Raw genomic sequence first — 18,410 nt, 5'->3', positions numbered from 1 at the left:
GGTCTAACCCCAAACTTCCATTGCCAGAGTTAAGAGCACACAGTGGTTTTGCAGCACTGGGAGGTGGAAGGCTCTCGAGGAGGGACTGAGCTCTTGTGATAAAGGGACATTACTGGAAAAGAGAAAGCAGTTCAGAAGGCCTCTGTGTGTTATCTTTCCCAAACACAGGGATTTCGTTAGGGCTTAGCTTTTGTTTGCCCTTTCCTGCTCTCAGTTGCTGACCACAAGGATATTGCCATGGCACAAGCAGAGCCACACGGTGCTTATAGACCATTTCCTGTCAGTTGTTCTTCTCTCCCATTTGTCCTTTCACAATGGACCCTCACCAGTTCCCCAGTTCTCAGCCCTTAGAAGATCCTGCCTCTTTGCACATGTTTCTGGGGGAAGCTGCAGCCACTTGTGGGGGGCTGGATGGTGCCAGTCTCCCTCACACCCCCTGCACGTCCTGCTGTCCCACAGGAGGATGTGGAAGACAACTTGTCCATCCCGGAGTCCACCCAGTCTTGGCTCACCAGGCGCCGTGTGAGTGAGTACCGACCTTTTAGGTCCAAGGGCTTGTATTTGGAGGGTGAAGAGGGAGTAATGAGCCACAGGCCTTCTCTCAAGCCAGGGTACTAAGGTGGGAAAAAAGTCAAGAGAGACCCACACAAAAAGGGGTCACCTGGGAAGTCTCTGGGGGGGATGAGGCAGCTGTGCTGGTTCTAGCTCTGCCCCACGGAGAGCAAGCAGTCCAGCCCATTCTCTGACCCAGCCGAGGAGTCCCGGGAGGAGCGGCCCTGGAGAAAGCGAATGATTTTGTCGATCGTGGCCTCCTGGTACTCATGGGACCACCTGTGTTTGAGGAGAAAATGTGGTTTAATTTTTCTGTTGCCTGAGATGCCACAAGATAGCTCTGTTCGTTTGGGCCGGGAGCCCGTGGAAAATGGAGCAACACTGGATGCTGCAGGATGCCCTGCCAGGCTGGGACACATGAAGGGGAAGCAGGAGGGGAGAGGAATTCAAGTGAACTGCAAAACCTGCCATAATCACTCCTGCCTGCAGGGCTGGGGGCACAGGGAAGGGTGTCCTCCCAGCAGTGCTGGCATGGGGAGCTCTGTCACCCAGAGGAGCCCCAAGCACAACACCAGCAACAGGGATGTGGTGGGAACCTTTGCTCCCTGCATGCTCTGGAGTTCCTGAAGTGACTCACTGCTCCTTTGACCTGTTCTGTCTCCCTCATCTGTTTCTCCCAATGTGCTCTTTGCTACTGCTTATGCAAGATGTTCTCTGCAGGTGTCAAGGAACCCCAAGGCACAGATGGCTTTTACTTACTTGATACCATTAAATTTCAGGACAGCCCTCATGTCCTTGGGAAGTGTTTCTGGGTCTGGCCACTCAAAATGATCTGTAACAGGTACAATGTTCTTTCCAGAGTTCAAGGCTGTCACAATCTCCTGCAGGAACATACAGGTGCTCAGGCTGTGGCCTGTGTCAGCCCATCACCAGCCCCTTCCTGTTCCAGTGTCCACCCAGCTCCCACCTGATGGCATTTCCTACCTTGTGTACCCAATCCTTACACTCAGGGTCTTCCATGCATTTATCCAGTGCATTTGGTGAGAGGACCAGCACAAAATTGCGGGCGCTCATGACGCTCTGGATCAGCTTGTCCTCAAATTTCCCTGCCTCCAGCTTCTCCACGTCAATGAACACGCTGAAACCGTGCAGCTGCAGGTGGACCTTCAGCAGGCTGGTGGCAAGAGAGGACAGCACCATGAGGAGAGGTTTCACGTGCTCTCCCACTCCATTGATAAGATATGGTGAGACAGAGGAGCAGCAAAGAGGCTCCCACAGGAAATGGCACGTTCTTGAGATGCCAGCTCCAGCCCAGCCTGCTTACAGCTGTCTGGGCACATGCAGAGAACACAGGGAGCTGACCATTAGCTCCCTGCTGTGATCCTCGAAGAGCACAGCTAGAGGAAAGGGTAAGTCAGTGTCAAAGAGTGGCAAGGTGGCAGCGACAGGACTGGGAATTAGCCTGTTAACCGTGCGGGTTATGGCACGTGCTGTCCCTATTTGCTCTGTGGCTTTTGGCAGCATCTCCCTCCTCCCCATTCCACATTTTTCCCACAACTGATAACCTGCCTTTGCTCTGGAATTCAGCCCAGCACTGAAATCTTGCCTGCAGGACTCACCTGGCCAGCTGCGACCCGGTGCTCCTCCGGTAGCTGATGAACACATCGGTCCCGTTGGACGTGGTTTGCAGCGTTATAGGGGAGTGAAGCGTTTCTAGGCAGAGCAAACAGCAACCAAACGTCAATGGAACCCCAGCAGCTCACCCCAAACACCCCTCAGTGCTCATCCACCCCCTCCCGCCTGCCCCGCAGCGGCGGTGCCCGCACCCCTGGCCGCGGTGAGGATGCGGACGCGGTGGAAGCCCGTGTCGATGTGACAGTCCTCCTGCAGCTGCTGCTCCGTCACCCGGTGCAGGAAGTTGCGGTTGATGCCGCAGGTGAGCAGGTTGTAGGTGTACTGCCGGAATTTGGGGTCGATGCCGCCCAGCCAGTCGGCCAGGTTGCTGCGGTCGCAGGTGGAATAGTTTGCGAAGGTCTTGAGCTCTGTCAGCTCCCGGAAAAACCTGGCGGAGAAACAAATGATGGTGTGGAGCGGGAAGGGGAGAGCTGAGAGACCGGGCAGAACCTGGAGACGTGTGGTACCACATCTTTTATCTGCCCAGGAGAGAGTGCAGCCCCATGCTGTGGTGAAGTATGAGTGAGAGGAGTAGAAAAGAGAAGAACAGCTGCATGGGAGTGCTGGTCCTCAGGTGTGGGAGTGTGAGAAGCTCAGCTAAGGGAGGAGAAGCTTGGTTAAGTTCCTGTCTTTCTGAGTAACTTGCAGGAACCCACATGTCCAGTGCCATAGGTGGTCTTTCTCCATCCAACACCTCTGCTATGCACTGGCTCCATTGCAGAAATCCCTCTGGGACTGCAAAGTGCAGTGGAAAAGTCCTGGCAGTCCAGGTTTTGCATTTGGAGGATCTCTGTTCTTGTCTTTGCAAGAAGGGAAATGCACAGACCTTGTCCCCAGCTCTGCCACTGTGGTGATGGCCATGAGAGAGTCCAACATGCCCTGGTGGTAGTCTTACCTTTTCCGAGTGATGCTGGAGTCCATCCCCAAATCCTCTTGCAGCTCCTTCTCTGTCAGCCTCAGCAGAATGTCCCCATCCACCTGGTGATCCTGCCAAGAGAAATCCAGGTTGGAAAGGTCTCAGGAAAAGGTTACACCTCTGCCGCAAGATGGGGCAGAAGGGCCCATCCGCGTGTCCCTCCCCTGGCACAGAGCCCTACCAGAAATCTCTGGCAGTATTTGTTGAATCCGATCTGCTGCAGCCACGTCTGCACCTCGCAGGACTTCCAGTTGGGAACCGTGGGCAGGATGCGCCGAGGAACCTCCTCCCCTATCATGCGCAGCACCTTTTTGGCCAGGGAGGAGGTGGTGCTGCTGGTGGAGTAGCACACTATCCTCTTCAGGCTCTGCGTAGCCCCGATCTCGCTGAAAATCTGGGGACACAAAAGGTGGAGACTTTGCTTTCCCTTCTCCTCCCCACAAGCTGTGTCTGGCCAGGTGTGCAGGACCAGGGTGCTTGGTGAGCTCACAGGGGAGCAAAAGACACCAAGATGCGGTTGTGGCCACCCTTCCCTTTGGCGTCGCCTTCCTTCAGGCCAACCTACCCTTTACCTGTGTTTTCTTCTGCCTGGTTTTGATGGCGGCCTCAGTGCAGAGGTAGAAGGCAGCGATGCACTGGGCTTCCAGCCGTGAGCTGTCCAGCAGGGGCACGAGCCGCTGCAGGTCCTCCGCCGTCCGCCCCTGGACGTTGTCACTGCTGCCCAGCATCTCGCGGGCGAACTGCTCTGGGTCCAGCGAGGCGATGAACGGCTCCACCAGAGCCAGAGTCCCCGAGCGCTCCACCTCCTTCTCAATTTCCTTGTTGGTGGCCAGCACCGTGATGGCCAGGCACGCGTGCAGCCGGATGAGTTCGTCGTCCTTTGAGAACACCAGAGGGAAAAGCCATTCTGCTGCCCTCTTCTCGATCATCAGGCGCTGGTTGGCCTGCCCTCCGTACATGGCACAGTTGGCCAAGGCCATGGCGCAGTGCCGCAGCACGATGGGGTCCGTCCAGCGGCACCAGTACAGGATGGCATCCAGGCCTCCGTCAGAGATGAGCTGGAAACAGGTCTCCTCAGTGTGTTTGAACATGTGCTCCAGGATCCCAGAGACGCTCTGCACCAGCTGGGGAACATCTCGCTCCTTGGCTAAGTTCAGAATCACGCCCAGGCCGATCCGAGCAATCCGATCCCTGTGGGAAGGAGAGACACAGGAAGGTGAAGGGGAGATGGATGTGCAAGGAGTGAGAACAGTGACTTGCATATGAACTCCCCCATGCTTCAGTGGCATTTGTCCCAGGACAGACAAGTGTTTCCCTGTGGGACACAGGTGCCAGATACGCAACGCGGTGAGATGCAACAGCCTGTGTTGGAAGAACTGGTGTTGGAAGAACCTATCTGGGTCTGATGGAAGAGCTTGTGACGGGACAGGACATGGAGTGCACAGCCCAGGGCCACCTCACTGGATGCTCACAAGCTTGAGGTAGGACATACATAGCAATTAACAGGCAGGGTAGGCTAATGCCAGGCTGGAAATGGATTTGCTGTGTCAGCATTGCTGGAGGTGTGTGAACTGCTTTTTGTTGGGGGGTGAAACTTCTTTGTCCCTAAGCAGTGCTGTCAGGACAGGGCTTTCACACCTGGCTGAACAGCCACACAGCCCTGTCCACAGGGACGAGTGAGTGTCAGAGATGCCTGTCCTGGGATGGCAGCTGGAGGAAAGCTGTTTGTTTCCCCTGTCCTGTGCTCTCCTAGAAGAGGACAGCAAGAGTCTAGGGCAGGTGGCCAAGGGCCACCAGCTGCTGCTTGGCCATGGCTGGCCTTGGGAGCCCTGTGCTGCTAGGATGGTCTTAAAATGACACCTGAATGGGGCTGTGCCCTGAAAACACAGTGAGGAAGGGGTAAATCAGGATCATAGAAAGGTTTGGGTTGAACAGGACTTTAAAGCTTATCTCATTCTAACCCCCATTCGTAGGCAGAGACACCTTCCACTAGACCAGGTTGCTCCAAGCCACATCCAACCTGGTCTTGAACACTTCCAGGGATGGGGCAGCCACAGCTTCTCTGGGCAGCCTGTGGCAGTGCCTCACCACCCTCTGAGATGGGTTCTTGGCTGCCCTCCCATGAGCTTTCCTAAGGTGAGTAGCAGCTCCATCTCTTCCCTTAGCACCTGTTTGGTGCTGTGTTGGAGCTGCCTGGTTTGTGAGGCAGTGCTGGCACAGATGCCCCGTGCTGTGCTGCTCATGAGGGCAGTGCCACGCTTGGTCCCCAGCGGTGGTGGGGTGATGGCACACCAGCCTCTGTGCTGGCAGGCGGGAAGAGCATTTCTGGGAAACCTGTGACCCACAGGGCTCACGCTGACCTTGGGGTGGGTTTGACAGGAAATGCTGTGGAGAGCTCTGGGAAAAAAAAAAAGCCCTCAGCCTGGGTCTGGCTCCAAGCCCAGACTCGGACATGGAGCTGGATGACAAACACAGCCCCACCAGGTCCCTGACTCCCAGCAGCTGTAGATGGAGCCAGGGCTGGTCCAGCTCCCAGCTAAACACCACTGCTGCTGTGCACAGAGTGGAAGAGGTCTGTAAGCCAGAGGCTTGGATCCAAGGGGGGACCCCACACCTCCCTGCCATCGATCGGAGGTTGATAGTGGGTCAGGCTGCAGGGAGGAAGGGGCTTGGGGCCCATGGCTTCTCCAAGAGCCTGACCCATGAGCTGCTCCTGGAGCAGAGATGGCGACTCCAGCAAATGCTTTCTCTTGCCAAGAAGCTGAGTGCTGAATGTAGACCGTGCCAGTGATGCCTTCTGGGATTAAATTCCACCCTAATGGGCTTTTCTAATTTAGTTGTCGCTTATTTTTGCCTGCCAGTGCATGCAGTGAGGCCCAGGCTGGGAGTCCACAACCTTACAGCAAGAGACATCACCCAGGAAGCTGGAGCAACACTTTGACCAGGCTCCTTCCATGTGCTTTCCAGACCCCTGGCTGGGGATGGCTGGGCTGGGGTGCTCCGAGGGAGAGCGGAACTGGCAGAGTGCATTTGGGGTGTTGGAAGGGTGGGTTGTGTGTGGGTGCTGCATCAGCAGTGCTGTGCACTTGGATGTGTCAGGATGCACCTTTGTGCACACATTTGTACACACACATGCACTCACACACACACATGGAGGCACACGATCCCACCCTACCTGTGCCCATGCTCTGGCAGAGCCAGCCCAGTGCCTCTCACCTGTCTTGGGCAGCAGCACATGTGTCTGGGGCTCTGAGGCCCACCCACCAGCCAGCCCCCTCCTTATGGCTCCGTTCCAGCCCTGGTCAGCAGCAGGAAGTCTCTGAGAAGTGGCTTTGTCCTCCTCCTCCCGCTGCGGTTATGGCTAAGGGGGAGTTGTGTCTTGTCCTTGGGGTCAGATGCTCTGAGCCAGCCAGACTGACTCAGCTCGATCACAAAGGGTGGCCCCAGGCTGAGGGGGGCACCCCGATCCTCACCAGCTGGGGCCAGTCCTCCCTCCAGCTGTGGGGGAAGGGAGCAGCTCATACCATTGCCTGGACATGAGTCAGGGACCCTCAGTGCAAGTGGTGGGTGTGGGGGGACATGGTGGAGATCTGAGGGGGTTGGTGCACCGGGAGCACCCAGAGCAGGGAAATTTATGGGGTGTGGGTGAGGTGGGTGTAGGCAGGCCAAGGCCAGATTGGATGGGGCTTGGAGCAACCTGGTCTAGTGGAAGGTGTCTCTGTCTATGGTGTGGGGTTGGAACTGGATAGTCTTTAAGGTCCCTTCCAACCCAAACCATTCTGTGACCCTGTGAAAGAGCTGACGCTGCCTGGGGTGGTGGGGAGGGCTGTGTCTGGCAGGGCAGGGGGCTCTTTGCAGACTCACCTGTTTTCTGCCACCAGGATCTGCTCCAGGAGTTTTCCTGCCTGGCACTTGGTCTCCAGCTCGGCGGTGTACAGCAGGTTGAGCAGCAGGTCCAGGCCCCCCTCCAGGCGGATCACATCGCACAGCACCTTGGCCACGTCCCTCCCCAGGGCGGGCATCCCCCAGGCCTCCTCCACCAGGCGGAACACCTCGCTGATGGCCGCCCGCAGCCCCTCGGGGGTGGTCGCCTGCGTGGCTTGGGCGATGGCCCGGCGCAAGGCGGGCAGGACCCGCTCCAGCGCCTCCCGCACCTCGGTGCCCACCCCTGGGGAGACCCCCCGGTGCTCCCGGGCGCTGCCCCCGCCGCCCAGCGCCCGCCCGGCTCACACACTCGGGCACCGTCAGCCGCTCCGCCTCGCCATGGCCAGGGACCGGCCAGGGTGTGCAGGGGAGAGGAGCAGGGCGAGCATCCGTGGCTGCTACCGCAGCATCCCCTGCCACCCGCCCCGCAGCGCCCGCAGGGACCCCCCGCTCCTGCGGGGACGCGGGTGGCCGCAGGAGGGGGGCACGGGAGGGGGGCCGCGTCCCGCTCCCCCCTCTGCCCTGTCGGGATGCGGAGCTGGAAGCGGAGCGGGATCCGCCTTCCCCGAGCCGGGCTCAGCATCCCGGTCCCCGGGGCTGATGTCACCGGGCGCAGGCGCCGCCTCTCCGAGGAGGGGCTCGGTCCGGCGGCTGCATCCCCCTCCCGCTGCAGATGCTCCGGCATCCCCCCAGACCCTCCTGCCACCAGCCCTGGAGGGATTTAACAGAAGCGTGGATGTGGCGCTTGGGAAGAGGGCTTAGAGTGGGCTTGGCAGGGCTGGGATAATGGTTGGACTCGATCTTAGAGGTGTTTTCAGATCTAAATTCTACGATCCTATGATTGTGGCCTTTCAGTACTTAAACAGGCCTTACAGAAAAGAGGGAGAGTGACTATTTACTCAGGTAGACAGTGATAGGACACGAGGGAATGGTTTTAAACTAAAAGAGGAGTGATTCAGATTGGATATTAGGAGATGTTCTTCCCTGTGGGGGTGTCGATGCACCGACACAACTTGTCTAGAGAAGCTGTGGATGTCCCACCCCTGAAAGTGTTCAAGAACAGGGTGGATAAGTCTTGGAGCAACCTGTTGTAGTGGAAGATGTCCTTATCCACAGCAGGAGGCTGGAACTAGACACAAACCATTCTATGATTCCACAGCCCTCTCTGCCCAGCCCGAGCTGGGGTTTGACCTGCTGTCCCTGTGGCCCCCCACCTTGCCTGAGCTGCTGCTACGGTGGTCAGTCCACAGCAGGCAGGGACTCCCACACTGTTTTTGCAGGAGGTCTCTCTGGGACCCTCTGTGACCAGGAAGGGGGACACGGGGTGCAGGTAAAGGGTCAGGCACCGTGGTGAGCACAGCCGTGGGCACAGTGAGGCTGTGGCCACCCTGGCACAGTTTTGAATCCATTTGGTATCAACAGGGGGCAAATACCCTTTGCTTGGAGGAAATTCAAAACAGCTCTTCTGGGTGGGCTTGGGATTTGCATGATAAAGGAAAGAGCAGAGGAAGCCTGGGCCTCTTTTGTTTTCTTTTTTCCAGGCCAGACGTGCTCAGGGCAGAAATGCTTTGGACATTTCTCGCCTGTGCTGGGAGGAGCAGCTTAAATCCTTGGCTCCAAAACCAGGTTGTTGCCAGCTCAGCCTGAGACTTAAATTCAAGTTGATGTTTTGATGTGACAGAGTCGCTTTTAATCCTCTCTGAATCCACTGCGCAGGGACAGACAGAGAAGGGGACATCAGCTCACAGTGAAGGACTGGAAACAAGGCACCCCGAGTGGTACGATACGGCGGGAGAGGCTCGGCACAGAACCAGTAAGGATTTTTCTGATAAATTATTATTAATCAGGGGTAATGATACAGCCATTGCAGTGCAGAGCAGCAGAGGGATTTGCTGCCCGGGGGCATCAAAATTCAAACCATTCCCTCAGGCTTGTCCTGACAAGGCAAGAGAAACTGAACTTTGCTTCTAGTTTTCCTTTGCTTTGCTTTGCTTTGCTTTTTGGGAGGGATTTCTAGCCCCGGCAGCCTGGGCTCTGGGGTGGCAGGGGTTCCCAGCCTTTTACTGGGGGATCAGCCCCACCGCCTGAGCTCTCCTTGCTGGGTTTGCTCAGCCCTTGGCTACAGGGGCTCCCCAGGGCCCCGTTATCCAACTAACCCCTCTCCTGGGATCTCCTCCTGGCACGGAAGGGCTCTCTGAGCTTTCATGGGTCTGTGGCTGGTGGTTGGGAGCCTGGAGCAGCAGGAGGGAGCTTTGTCTCAGCCGATAAGCAAAAGCAGCTCAGACATTGCCCAGCCCTTCTCCCCCAGAGCCTCCCGCAAGCCTGAGCCCTCCCAGGGCTCTTGTCCCCCAGGCTTGGTTCAACAGGGATGGGATGAAGCTGTAGTGCAGCACTGGGCTGGTGCTGGCAGCTGGGGACAATGCCAGCCCTGCCATAGCTGAGGCCGGGGGACAAGGAGGGGCATGATGGGCTTCAGGAGAAATCCTACCCCAATGCCCCATGTCTGGTGGGTGGCCTCGGCTCCCCAGGGCTTCCCAGGTGGAAATGCCTGTCTCAAAACCAAATAAAGCTCTTTTTAGCAAGGATGGGAGCACATGATGCCAGGAACTGCCTGTGTCTGAGCTGGCAGAGGAGAGACCCCTGGAGAAGTGGGCACCCCGCTCAGGTTCTTCTCTCCCTAAATCTTACATTACTTAAAGCCCAGAGCTTCACTGCTCCTGCCCCAGGGCTGGGAAGGACCCCATGGAGCTCCTGTCTCAGCAGTGCTGTGGCAGCGTAGGCAGCAGAGGAAGGATTGCTGCAGCCTCATGCACATTTGCTCCTTGCCCCTGATTAAATAACCATCCCAGAGTTATCAGGAGCTGCCAAAAGAGCTGAGTTGACATTAATTAGTAACCGAAAAGATTGGTTGGAAGGGGAATGACGGGAGCAAAATACACAGGCTTTTGTTTGCCTTCTGCAGAGAAAGTGCAGAGGGCTTCTGCCCTCCCTCTTTCCCGGCCACTCACCTCTGGCCTCTGGTCCCCATGCACAAAGGTGGCACCTGCCCCATCCCAAGCCACCATGCTTTGTGGCTCCCCAGGTCTGTTCCCAGTCTTGACATTGAGGAAGCTGAAATTCCAAGAGTAAGTCCTCCAAAGCAGTGATATTTTGGGTAAATATAAGCTCAGGGGTTTTCCCTGTGCCCTCTGAGCATTGCTCCCCCATCCTGTCTCATGTGCATTTTTGTCTTGCCAAGACCAGCCTGGGAAACATCCGGGAGCTTTAATACCATGAGAATTGCTAGGAAATAAGTGTGGTAGGACCTCAAAACTGGTTTCTGGCTCAGGCCTGCTGTCCCTCCCCACTCTCTGAAGAGTGCCCAACCTGCACGCGGGCTGGGGTGGAGCTGTCTGCACGTGTGGGGAGCCCTGTCCCCCACAAACGCACCTGGCTCAGTACAGACTGTGGGGGAAGCTGAGTGGGAGATCATCTCTGCCCCTTTTCCCCTGTTCTGACCTTGGTCTGTTTGTTTTCTCCTGCGGGGGCAGGCTGAGCAAACAGTGGATGCTGGGGCTCCGGCCGCTGCCGCGCTCCAGCCCGCACAGTCACAGGAGGGCTGCGCTCCCGGACACCCAGGATGAGGCTGCTCTTCCCTGCCCTGGCACTGGCCCTGCTCGTCACCACCCGTGCTGCTGAAGGTGAGCCTTAGCCAGCCAGGTGCCCCACGCCAGGTGCTTTGGGGATGGAGCAAGTGCAGCTCCTGGGCTGATGGAGGGGCTGAGGAGCCTGGGCAGGGGAAGGAGGGACCAGAGGGTGGCTGCGGCCACTGGCAACATTGGCTACACTGCAGGACAGGGAGAAAGCAAGTGGGCAGCACGTGGGTATAGATGGTGCCTTGGCAAATCCCTGGCCATCCTACAGTTGGGCTGCCAGTGTGGAGCTGGGACCCTGACACAACCTTGTGCAGGGCTCCCATCTCAGCAGGACCTGAATGGGAGCGGGGCGAGGTGCCAGGTAGCCCCTGATGATGGGGTTGACCATGAAGAAGTGGTGTGCCCCTAATCATGATATACTCAAGTTTGCTTTCATCCCTGGGGCTGGGCTGGGGGGAGGCATAGTCCCCATTTCCCACCCCACATTACTCTTGTGCTGTGGGGTGGCTTTTGCAGACTCCTGCGAGGGCCGCTGCGATGATGGCTTCGACGCACAGCGCAAGTGCCAGTGTGACAGCCTCTGCATGTACTACCAGAGCTGCTGCAGCGACTACTCCACTGTCTGCAAGGCCAAAGGTACCAGCCTTGCAACCTCCCTCCTGGCTGGGGCACGGGGGGAATGGGGTGGCTGTGGGTGCCTGACACTGGGGTAGCTCAGGGGGTCTGTGCTGGGTCAGCTCTGCACCCACCTGTGTCCACAGGGTGAAGTCAGGGCGCTGCAGCACATGGGGTTTTTGGGAGCTGGCTCACTGCCACCCGCAGCGTGGGGTTCATACAAATTGGGTAGATTGGATAGTAGGAAAATGTCTTCACTGAAAGGGTGGTCAGGCACTGGAATAGGCTGCTCAGGGCTGTGGTGGAACCACCGTCCCTGGAAGTGTTAAAAAAGAGTAGTTGTGGCACTTGGGGACATGGTTTAGTGTTGGACCTGGCAGTGTTGAGTTAACAATTGGACTTGATGGAGATTTTTTTCAACTTTAACAATCCCATGATTCTGTAAATCCATATTGCCTGGGAGTGAGCAGCTCCCGCAACCAGACCCAGTGGGAGACACTCAGGGCTTCCTGGGACCAAACTGCTCCCCCCCACAGTGACCCGGGGAGACGTCTTTGCCTTGCCGGAGGATGACTACGTCGTCGACTACAACCTCACTGTCGAGTTCGGCACTGAAGAGCCCCCTAAGGCAGAGCCCACGGAACTGCCCACATTCCCATCACTAGTGGAGACCACACCTGAGAGCAATCCAGGGCCTGAGGAGACAGAGCTGCCTGTGGACGTGGTGCCCACAACAGATGGGTTCGGGGAGCAGGATCCTGTGGACGAGTCTGAGGAGCTGTGCAGTGGGAAACGTTTTGACGCCTTCACCGACCTGAAGAACGGTTCCCTTTATGCTTTCCGAGGTACCTTGGGGACCTTTCCCAGGCACATGGGACATGCTGTCGCACCATCACCCCACAGCAACATCTGGAGTCCCTCCTAATGCTCCCATCTCCCTTCTCTCCCCAGGGAAGTACTTCTATGAGCTGGACAAGACGAGCGTGCGGCCTGGCTACCCCAAGCTGATCAGCGATGTCTGGGGCATCGAGGGCCCCATCGACGCAGCCTTCACACGCATCAACTGCCAGGGCAAGACTTACCTCTTCAAGGTGGGCTGGAGCTGAGCTGCAGGGCTGGGGGAGCTCCCGGGGTGGCTGGCACAGCCCCCAACCCACCCTATCCCCTCCTGGCACCCTCCATGCACCCACAAACACAGTGGTTGCCAGACATCCCCATGCCCCTGTGGCACTTCAGGGGCCCCAAGCAGCCACAGCCCCATGATGGGGCTCCCCAGTATCCACTCACTCCCCATGGCAGACCTGGGCCTGGGGGATGCTGCACCCTGACCCCACTCTGTCCCACACCCCCCAGGGCACCCAGTACTGGCGCTTTGATGATGGAGCCCTGGACCCCGGGTACCCACGTGACATCTCCGAGGGCTTTGAGGGCATCCCAAACAATGTCGACGCAGCCTTCGCTCTCCCTGCACACAGCTTCCACGGCAATGAGAGAGTCTACTTCTTCAAGGGTAAGGGGTGCAGCCCCCAGCTCCTGGGCAGAGCCTGGCACCAGCAGGACACCCCTCTGCTGCTCTCCCTTGGGGGTGTGTCCCTCACTAATACCCTGCACATCCTCTCCTAGGCAAGTACTACTGGTCCTATGACTTCGCCCAGCAGCCCACGCAGGCCGACTGCGAGAAGTCCTCCCCCTCCACCGTGTTCAAACACTACGCCTTCATGAACCGGGACAGCTGGGAGGATGTTTTCCAGATCCTCTTTGGCAGCAGGATGAGTAAGGGCTGGCGGGTGCCAGTACAACCCACACATACAGGGCACAAGGGGTGCAGGCACCATGGGAGGGGGGAGCAACACCCTGCATGGGCAGGCTGGATGAGCCACCTTGTCCTGCCCAGGCCATGCACATGAACCCCCCAGGCCACAGATTCATCTCCCACAACATCCTAAATCCCACACTCCCAGCCCTTATGCCCTGCACTACCCAGCCCATCACCAGCCACCTCACACCACAACATCACTGCTGGGGACTGTTTATTGTCACTGGAACTGAGGATGCCACAGGAAGCCCCAGCTCTCGGAAAGGGGAATGAAAAATGAAGAGGAGAAGGGGGCTCGGCAGCACAGGGTTGATCCCAGCCAAGAGTGGGGTTGGGGGCTGCTCCCGCCTCTGTCTGGCCTGTTTCCCCATCACACATCCCTTCCAGGCTGGGATTCTTTGGAGTATTCCTGTGGGTCTCGGAGCAGGCACTGGGAGTTTTCCATGGAGCTGGGCTCAGCTCACCCCATACACTGCTGCTTCTCTCACTCACCCCCTGCTCCTTTTCCAGCTGGGGCGAGTGGCCCACGACAGATCAGCAGGGACTGGCGGGGGGTGCCCAGCCCGCTGGATGCTGCCATGGCCGGCAGGATCTACGTGGCCTCCCACCAGCCCCGGAGGAGGAAGTCTCGCCGCCAGCGCAAGAGGTACAACAGCCAGCGGTCCCTGAATTTGGGACTGTGGGGCTGGCTGCAAAACGACTCTGACTCCGCGGGTGTCGAAAGCGATGGGCTGTCAGGCTCCAAGTGCGAGACGCTCCAGAGTGTCTACTTCTTTGTAGGAGGTGAGTCTGGCATGGCAGAATCTGGGAATGATGTGGCACCAGGGCTGCCAGGGCAGGGGGAGGGCTCCTTTCTCTCTGTGACATCCCCAAGCACTGGGATCCAGTGGGAAGGTGCCCAGGGCTGGCAGTGAGGGCTGGTAGCTCCCCACAGCCAAGAGCAGTCCTGACAGCCATCTCCCCTTCCTCCCAGACAAGTACTACCGTGTCAACCTGCGCACCAAGCGCGTGGACCTGGTGCAGCCGCGCTATCCCCGCTCCATCGCCCAGTACTGGCTGGACTGCCCGCAGCCCGGGGAGGAGAGCACCTGAGTGGGATCCCCGGAGCCGCCAGCAGCACAGCCCCAGCTAGACAGAAATAAACTGTGAGTGCCGTGCACGCTGGAGAGCTCTGTGTGTATGTCCATACAACGGGTCTGCATGATCCTTGTAGTCCCAGATCCCTGTGTCCCCGAGAGCTGTGGTTGTCCCCCCAGTCCGTGCCAGATCCCTGCTGCTGGCCCCATCCACGGTGTGACTGTGGCTGCTCAGATCTGCTCTGCCAGCCAGTCCAGTGCCTCTTCCCACTGGAGGAGAGGGACAGTGCCGGCAGCTGCCAGCAGAGAGCCATCAGGGTTAGCTCTCCACTGCCCCTGGGATCAGTCCATAGCCCCATGTGTGAGTGGCTGTGCTGAGGATAGGTGCCCATCCCGGAGGGACCCCATCTGAGGCCCTGCCTGATCTCCCCTCATTGTCTTGCTCACCTCTGGTCTCTGGCAATCCTGGCCATGGTGGTGCTGAAGGGATGACCCTTCCCTCAGGGCTGGGACCACGCTCTGGGCCTGGGAGCTCCCGAGGGAGTGGGTGCTGCTGAGACAAGCTCCTGCTTCTGCCCTGGCTCCTGCCATGAGGACATGAACAAACCCTGACCCACTGTCTCACCACCGCCCCAAAACCCCAAGGGCTTCCTGAACTGCAGCTGATGCCCAGTGGCCCTGGCTCTCACCGCTTTCCCTGGTGTGGCTGGGGGTGCCTGTGGAGCTGATGGGAGCCAGGCAGAGCTGTGTCCTCCTGTCTGAGGGGCAGAACACCAGCACTTCCCTCTGGGGGAGCTGGCTGCAGCAGGGGGGGCACTGGTAGTATCTGTGGGAGAGCAGAGAGGGCAAGGCTGCTATGCCACACTGTGCCACCCCCCTCCAAAGAGCCCTGGGGCTGTACCTGGGACACGGTGGCATCAGCTGGCCCGGGACAGCACTGTGGGCACCCTGGGCAGCTGGAGCGGCCGGAGGCAGGAGGCAGCTTCTGCAAGAGTGGACAGCAGCAGGTGGGTGGTTTATGCATCCTCCCCTTGCCATGGGCAGGATACGCATGGAGCCCAGGGTCCCCCGCTCTCACCGGCAGTCGAGGGATGGAGGCAGACGTTGTGTTGGGCTGTAGGAGCCTTGTGGAGTGGCCAGGGGGGATTTGGGGAGCATGGGCACTCCGGAGCAGGGGCTGGCTGTCACAGGAGCTGCGGGTGGCTCTGTGGGAAGCGCCATCTGGGGTGTCACCACTGGGGTCTGGGGACAACCAGGGCTGCCTGGGGAGCAGTGAGGGAACATGGCAGGGTGTTGGCAACTTTCAGAGAGCCTCAGAGCCCTGCCCAGCCCCACAGAGTTCCTAGGAGAAGCTGACTGGCACTGAGTGTTGTCCGGCTGGGGGCTCTGGCTGTCCCATTGACCCCTTGATGCCCTGTTCAGGGGTCCTGCACATGCCCCCCATACCTCATGTGCTCATTCTCCACCACGAAATCCCGCAGGAGACCGTAAAGGCTGGGCCAGGCTGGTGTTCCCTCCGAAGGGAGCTGCCTTTCAAGAGGGAGGTGATGCAGTCCTGTGGGGCCGTACCTGCCTCCCCAGTTCAGGCAAGCTTTTGGAGGGTTCCCTGGGACCTCTGTGCTCCTCACTGGCACCCTGGGCAGGCACAGCTGCTGTCGCAGGGAGAGGTTTTCCAGCTTTAGGGCATGGATTTCTTCCTCCAAGGTTTGCAGCAGCTTCTCCCGGGACACCTGGGAGCATAAGGGGATGGCTCAGGGGGGTCCAAAAAGAAGGGCAGAGGGGCTCAGAAGGGTTCCCTGTCTGTAATACCCTGTTGGCCAGGGGTCTGGTGGTGACCCTCCCAGCCCGGCTGGCATAGTGCAGTGTACTCAGTGTCTCTGAGAGGCAGCGTGAGGATGGAGAGATGCAGGCGACCTGCAGACAAGGAAGAGACGTAGGTGAGCTGTCACTGTCCCCCTCCAGCCCTCCAACCCATGGGGCAAGCCCCCTGCTCAGCCCTCCTCCACGCATGTACCATCAGGGTGATGCCTGAGCCGCCCAGGGAGCGGGCCAGCAGCCGGGTGAGCTTGCTGTCCCGGTATGGGATGTGTGTCCACTTCCCTCGGGGTTTGGCCAACAGAGAGATGCAATGTCCTGCCGAAGGATGAGCCACAGAGGGTGCAACAGGGCTCTGGTGAGGACCAGCAGCTTGTGCTCCCCTGGTGGGTCACACAACTCTTACCCAGTGCCAGGAGGCTGCGGTTGATGCTGTTGGCCTCCACGGAGAGCTCCCCGCTGGAGCCGGTCTCCTTCACCCGCTCGCTGCCAGCCAGGTCCACGAAGCAGAGTGTGCCCTGCTTGCTGGGGCAGGTGCTGGGCTGGGGGACCCGTGTTGGTGGAGTAATGCTTTGGTGCCCCTCAACCCTTCCCCGTGGCCCACAGCAGTGCCCCGACCCCTGGGTCTGGAACTGGGCTCCCTGCTGCTCACCACAGCCCCACCATTGTGACCTTGAGGAGGAGGACATGACCCCACCAGCCTGGGGCTGTTTGTACCCCCACAATGAGCCCTGGGCCCCCCAAACCCTCCCCCAGAGCAGGACATGTGCTCACAGCCCGGCTGCGGATGTGGATGGTCAGAAGAGCATGGCTGCGGCTCGAGTGCCTGTTGAGGGCATGCGCTGAGGTTCGTCGCCTCTGGGATCCTGCCAGGGATGAATTGAGAGCTGCAGGGAGGCAGGACACCCACACTCTGGTAGGGCACCCACTGCCCACCCTCTGATAGACAGGAGCCTGCCTTGGCTCTGCGACAGAAAGGGAAGCTGTTCCTCTTGGCTGTCATCGGAGCCCCACCAGCCCTGGGAACAGTCTGCAGGGGGCTAAATCCCCCCATACCAGGTCTAGAACTCCCTGAACATGCCCCAGCCCTGCACCCGTGGCACAGCACCTTGCAGGAGCAGGCTGACAATGGCCTCCAGGCTCTCGAAGTCCACACTGAGCTGGTTCTCCACGTAGAAGCCGCGGGTTTTGCTCCACCGCAGGGGCAGAGCGCACGGCGGCCCCGGGCTCAGCAGGTCCCGGACCTGCGGGTATGGCAGAGGGAAGGCACAGGGGCAGTGGGGCACAGAGTGCCGGCAGGGCCGGATGGGGGGCTGGGCAGGCACTTACCTGCTCGTTGTAGATCTCGAGGTAGGAAGCACTGAGAGCCAGGTCTGAGCCACGGCTCCGGCTCTGCTCCAGGAGGCAGGCAAAGGACCTCTGCATCAGCCCCAGCAGGGCCGGGGACGCCGGCTGGGTCTCACTCTGCGGAGATGCCAGAGTGGTGAGTGGTCAATAGTATTGGGCACCCACCTGCTGCCAGAGCGCATGACCGAGTGGGAAGAGCCCATCCCACCTCCAGGATCAGGTGAGGTGCGGAGGGACAGCGGTGTACCTGGGTGAGGGGTCCCATCAGGGTGTAGGTCTTCCCCGAACCTGTCTGCCCGAAGGCAAAGACGGTGCAGGAGAAGCTGGGGAAGATGCTGAGAGTCAGGCATGGTCCCAGGCCGTGGCACAGGGATGCCACCTCCCGGCACAGCCCCGGCAGTGCAGACCCGCCGACGATGCCCGGTGTGGGGTGGATGGAGGTTTGGGGTCCACGGGAGGCTGGCCGGGACTTACCCATCTATCGCCAGCTCCACCAGCTGCCTCATCCCGCTACCTTCGAACACAGCCTCCTGTGAGGCGCCGGCGTCGAACACGGCGCTGAACCCAAAGGTGGCATCGTGCCTGGCTGCGCTCACCTGGGCGTGGGGACAGAGGCAGCTCAGAGGGTGCCGCAGCACCCCCCGGACCTCCCGGCTGGCAGTTGGCACTTACGTGGACCGCACCGTCACCGAGGCTATGCACAACCCGCCGGTCACCGCGCCGCGTCTCCGTACAGGTCAGTGGTCGGACCCTAACGATGGGGCGTGCATGGGAGGACACAGAGGTGTCCACTACTTGTGGACTCTGGGGAGCTCCGCTGTGCCCCTGCCCCAGGCAGGGAGATCCCTGCCGCGCCCCCGAGCCCTTCACGTCCCCCTCCTTACCTTAGCACCACCCTCAGCCGCGTCTCTCTGCCCTCCACGGGGCCCTCCCGCTCCTCTCCGGGGCTCCTGTGGGGAGCAGAAGGCAGTGGGGTGGTGGGTGCCTCCCAGCTGGGGGTTCTGCCGGCCGGCACCCCGGGGGCCGGGGTAGGGGGAGCC

General features: G+C 59.4%; 3 protein-coding genes across 3 annotated transcripts; 1 reads left to right on the top strand and 2 right to left on the bottom strand.

The window, feature by feature from the left end:
* Positions 1-684: 684 nt before the first annotated feature.
* SARM1 (sterile alpha and TIR motif containing 1) lies at positions 685-7,455 on the bottom strand. The gene is given in 11 exon segments (XM_018076591.2): positions 685-831; positions 1,312-1,433; positions 1,537-1,726; positions 2,172-2,265; positions 2,379-2,614; positions 3,122-3,213; positions 3,324-3,536; positions 3,715-4,333; positions 7,007-7,354; positions 7,356-7,401; positions 7,404-7,455. Coding segments are annotated over 11 exon segments (2,142 nt in total). The 3' UTR covers positions 685-701.
* Positions 7,456-10,600: 3,145 nt separating this feature from the next.
* VTN (vitronectin) lies at positions 10,601-14,300 on the top strand. Its single transcript, XM_018076821.2, has 8 exons — positions 10,601-10,746; positions 11,218-11,337; positions 11,853-12,161; positions 12,268-12,407; positions 12,670-12,826; positions 12,940-13,089; positions 13,643-13,915; positions 14,106-14,300. The coding sequence occupies exons 1-8, from the start codon at positions 10,686-10,688 to the stop codon at positions 14,222-14,224; spliced, it is 1,329 nt and encodes a 442-aa protein (XP_017932310.2). The 5' UTR covers positions 10,601-10,685; the 3' UTR covers positions 14,225-14,300.
* A 51-nt stretch (positions 14,301-14,351) lies between these two features.
* Positions 14,352-17,919, bottom strand: KIF12 (kinesin family member 12). Its single transcript, XM_018076822.2, has 14 exons — positions 17,845-17,919; positions 17,618-17,693; positions 17,353-17,487; positions 17,132-17,267; positions 16,798-16,889; positions 16,430-16,565; positions 16,223-16,341; positions 16,018-16,122; positions 15,655-15,938; positions 15,287-15,470; positions 15,110-15,193; positions 14,898-15,034; positions 14,656-14,792; positions 14,352-14,504 (listed from the first exon to the last, which is right to left on the bottom strand). The coding sequence occupies exons 1-14, from the start codon at positions 17,874-17,876 to the stop codon at positions 14,440-14,442; spliced, it is 1,722 nt and encodes a 573-aa protein (XP_017932311.1). The 5' UTR covers positions 17,877-17,919; the 3' UTR covers positions 14,352-14,439.
* Between the last annotated feature and the right edge of the window lie 491 nt (positions 17,920-18,410).

Source organism: Manacus vitellinus, unplaced genomic scaffold (assembly GCF_001715985.3).
Source record: "Manacus vitellinus isolate BGI_N305 unplaced genomic scaffold, ASM171598v3 scaffold_32_pilon, whole genome shotgun sequence".
Lineage (NCBI taxonomy): Eukaryota > Metazoa > Chordata > Aves > Passeriformes > Pipridae > Manacus > Manacus vitellinus.
This window is presented reverse-complemented; position numbering and strand designations above follow the sequence as displayed.

Bases quoted from the DNA above. Each gene is read 5' to 3' on its own strand.
- VTN (XM_018076821.2), top strand. From the start codon at position 10,686: ATGAGGCTGCTCTTCCCTGCCCTGGCACTGGCCCTGCTCGTCACCACC. The intron at 11,338-11,852 runs GTACCAGCCTTG...TCCCCCCCACAG, and splicing joins CACTGTCTGCAAGGCCAAAG to TGACCCGGGGAGACGTCTTT. The intron at 13,090-13,642 runs GTAAGGGCTGGC...CTCCTTTTCCAG, and splicing joins CCTCTTTGGCAGCAGGATGA to CTGGGGCGAGTGGCCCACGA.
- KIF12 (XM_018076822.2), bottom strand. From the start codon at position 17,876: ATGAGGCAGCTGGTGGAGCTGGCGATAGATGG. The intron at 15,939-16,017 runs GTATTACAGACA...TTATGCTCCCAG, and splicing joins CCAGACCCCTGGCCAACAGG to GTGTCCCGGGAGAAGCTGCT. The intron at 14,505-14,655 runs GTGAGCAAGACA...CTCTGCTGGCAG, and splicing joins AGGATTGCCAGAGACCAGAG to CTGCCGGCACTGTCCCTCTC.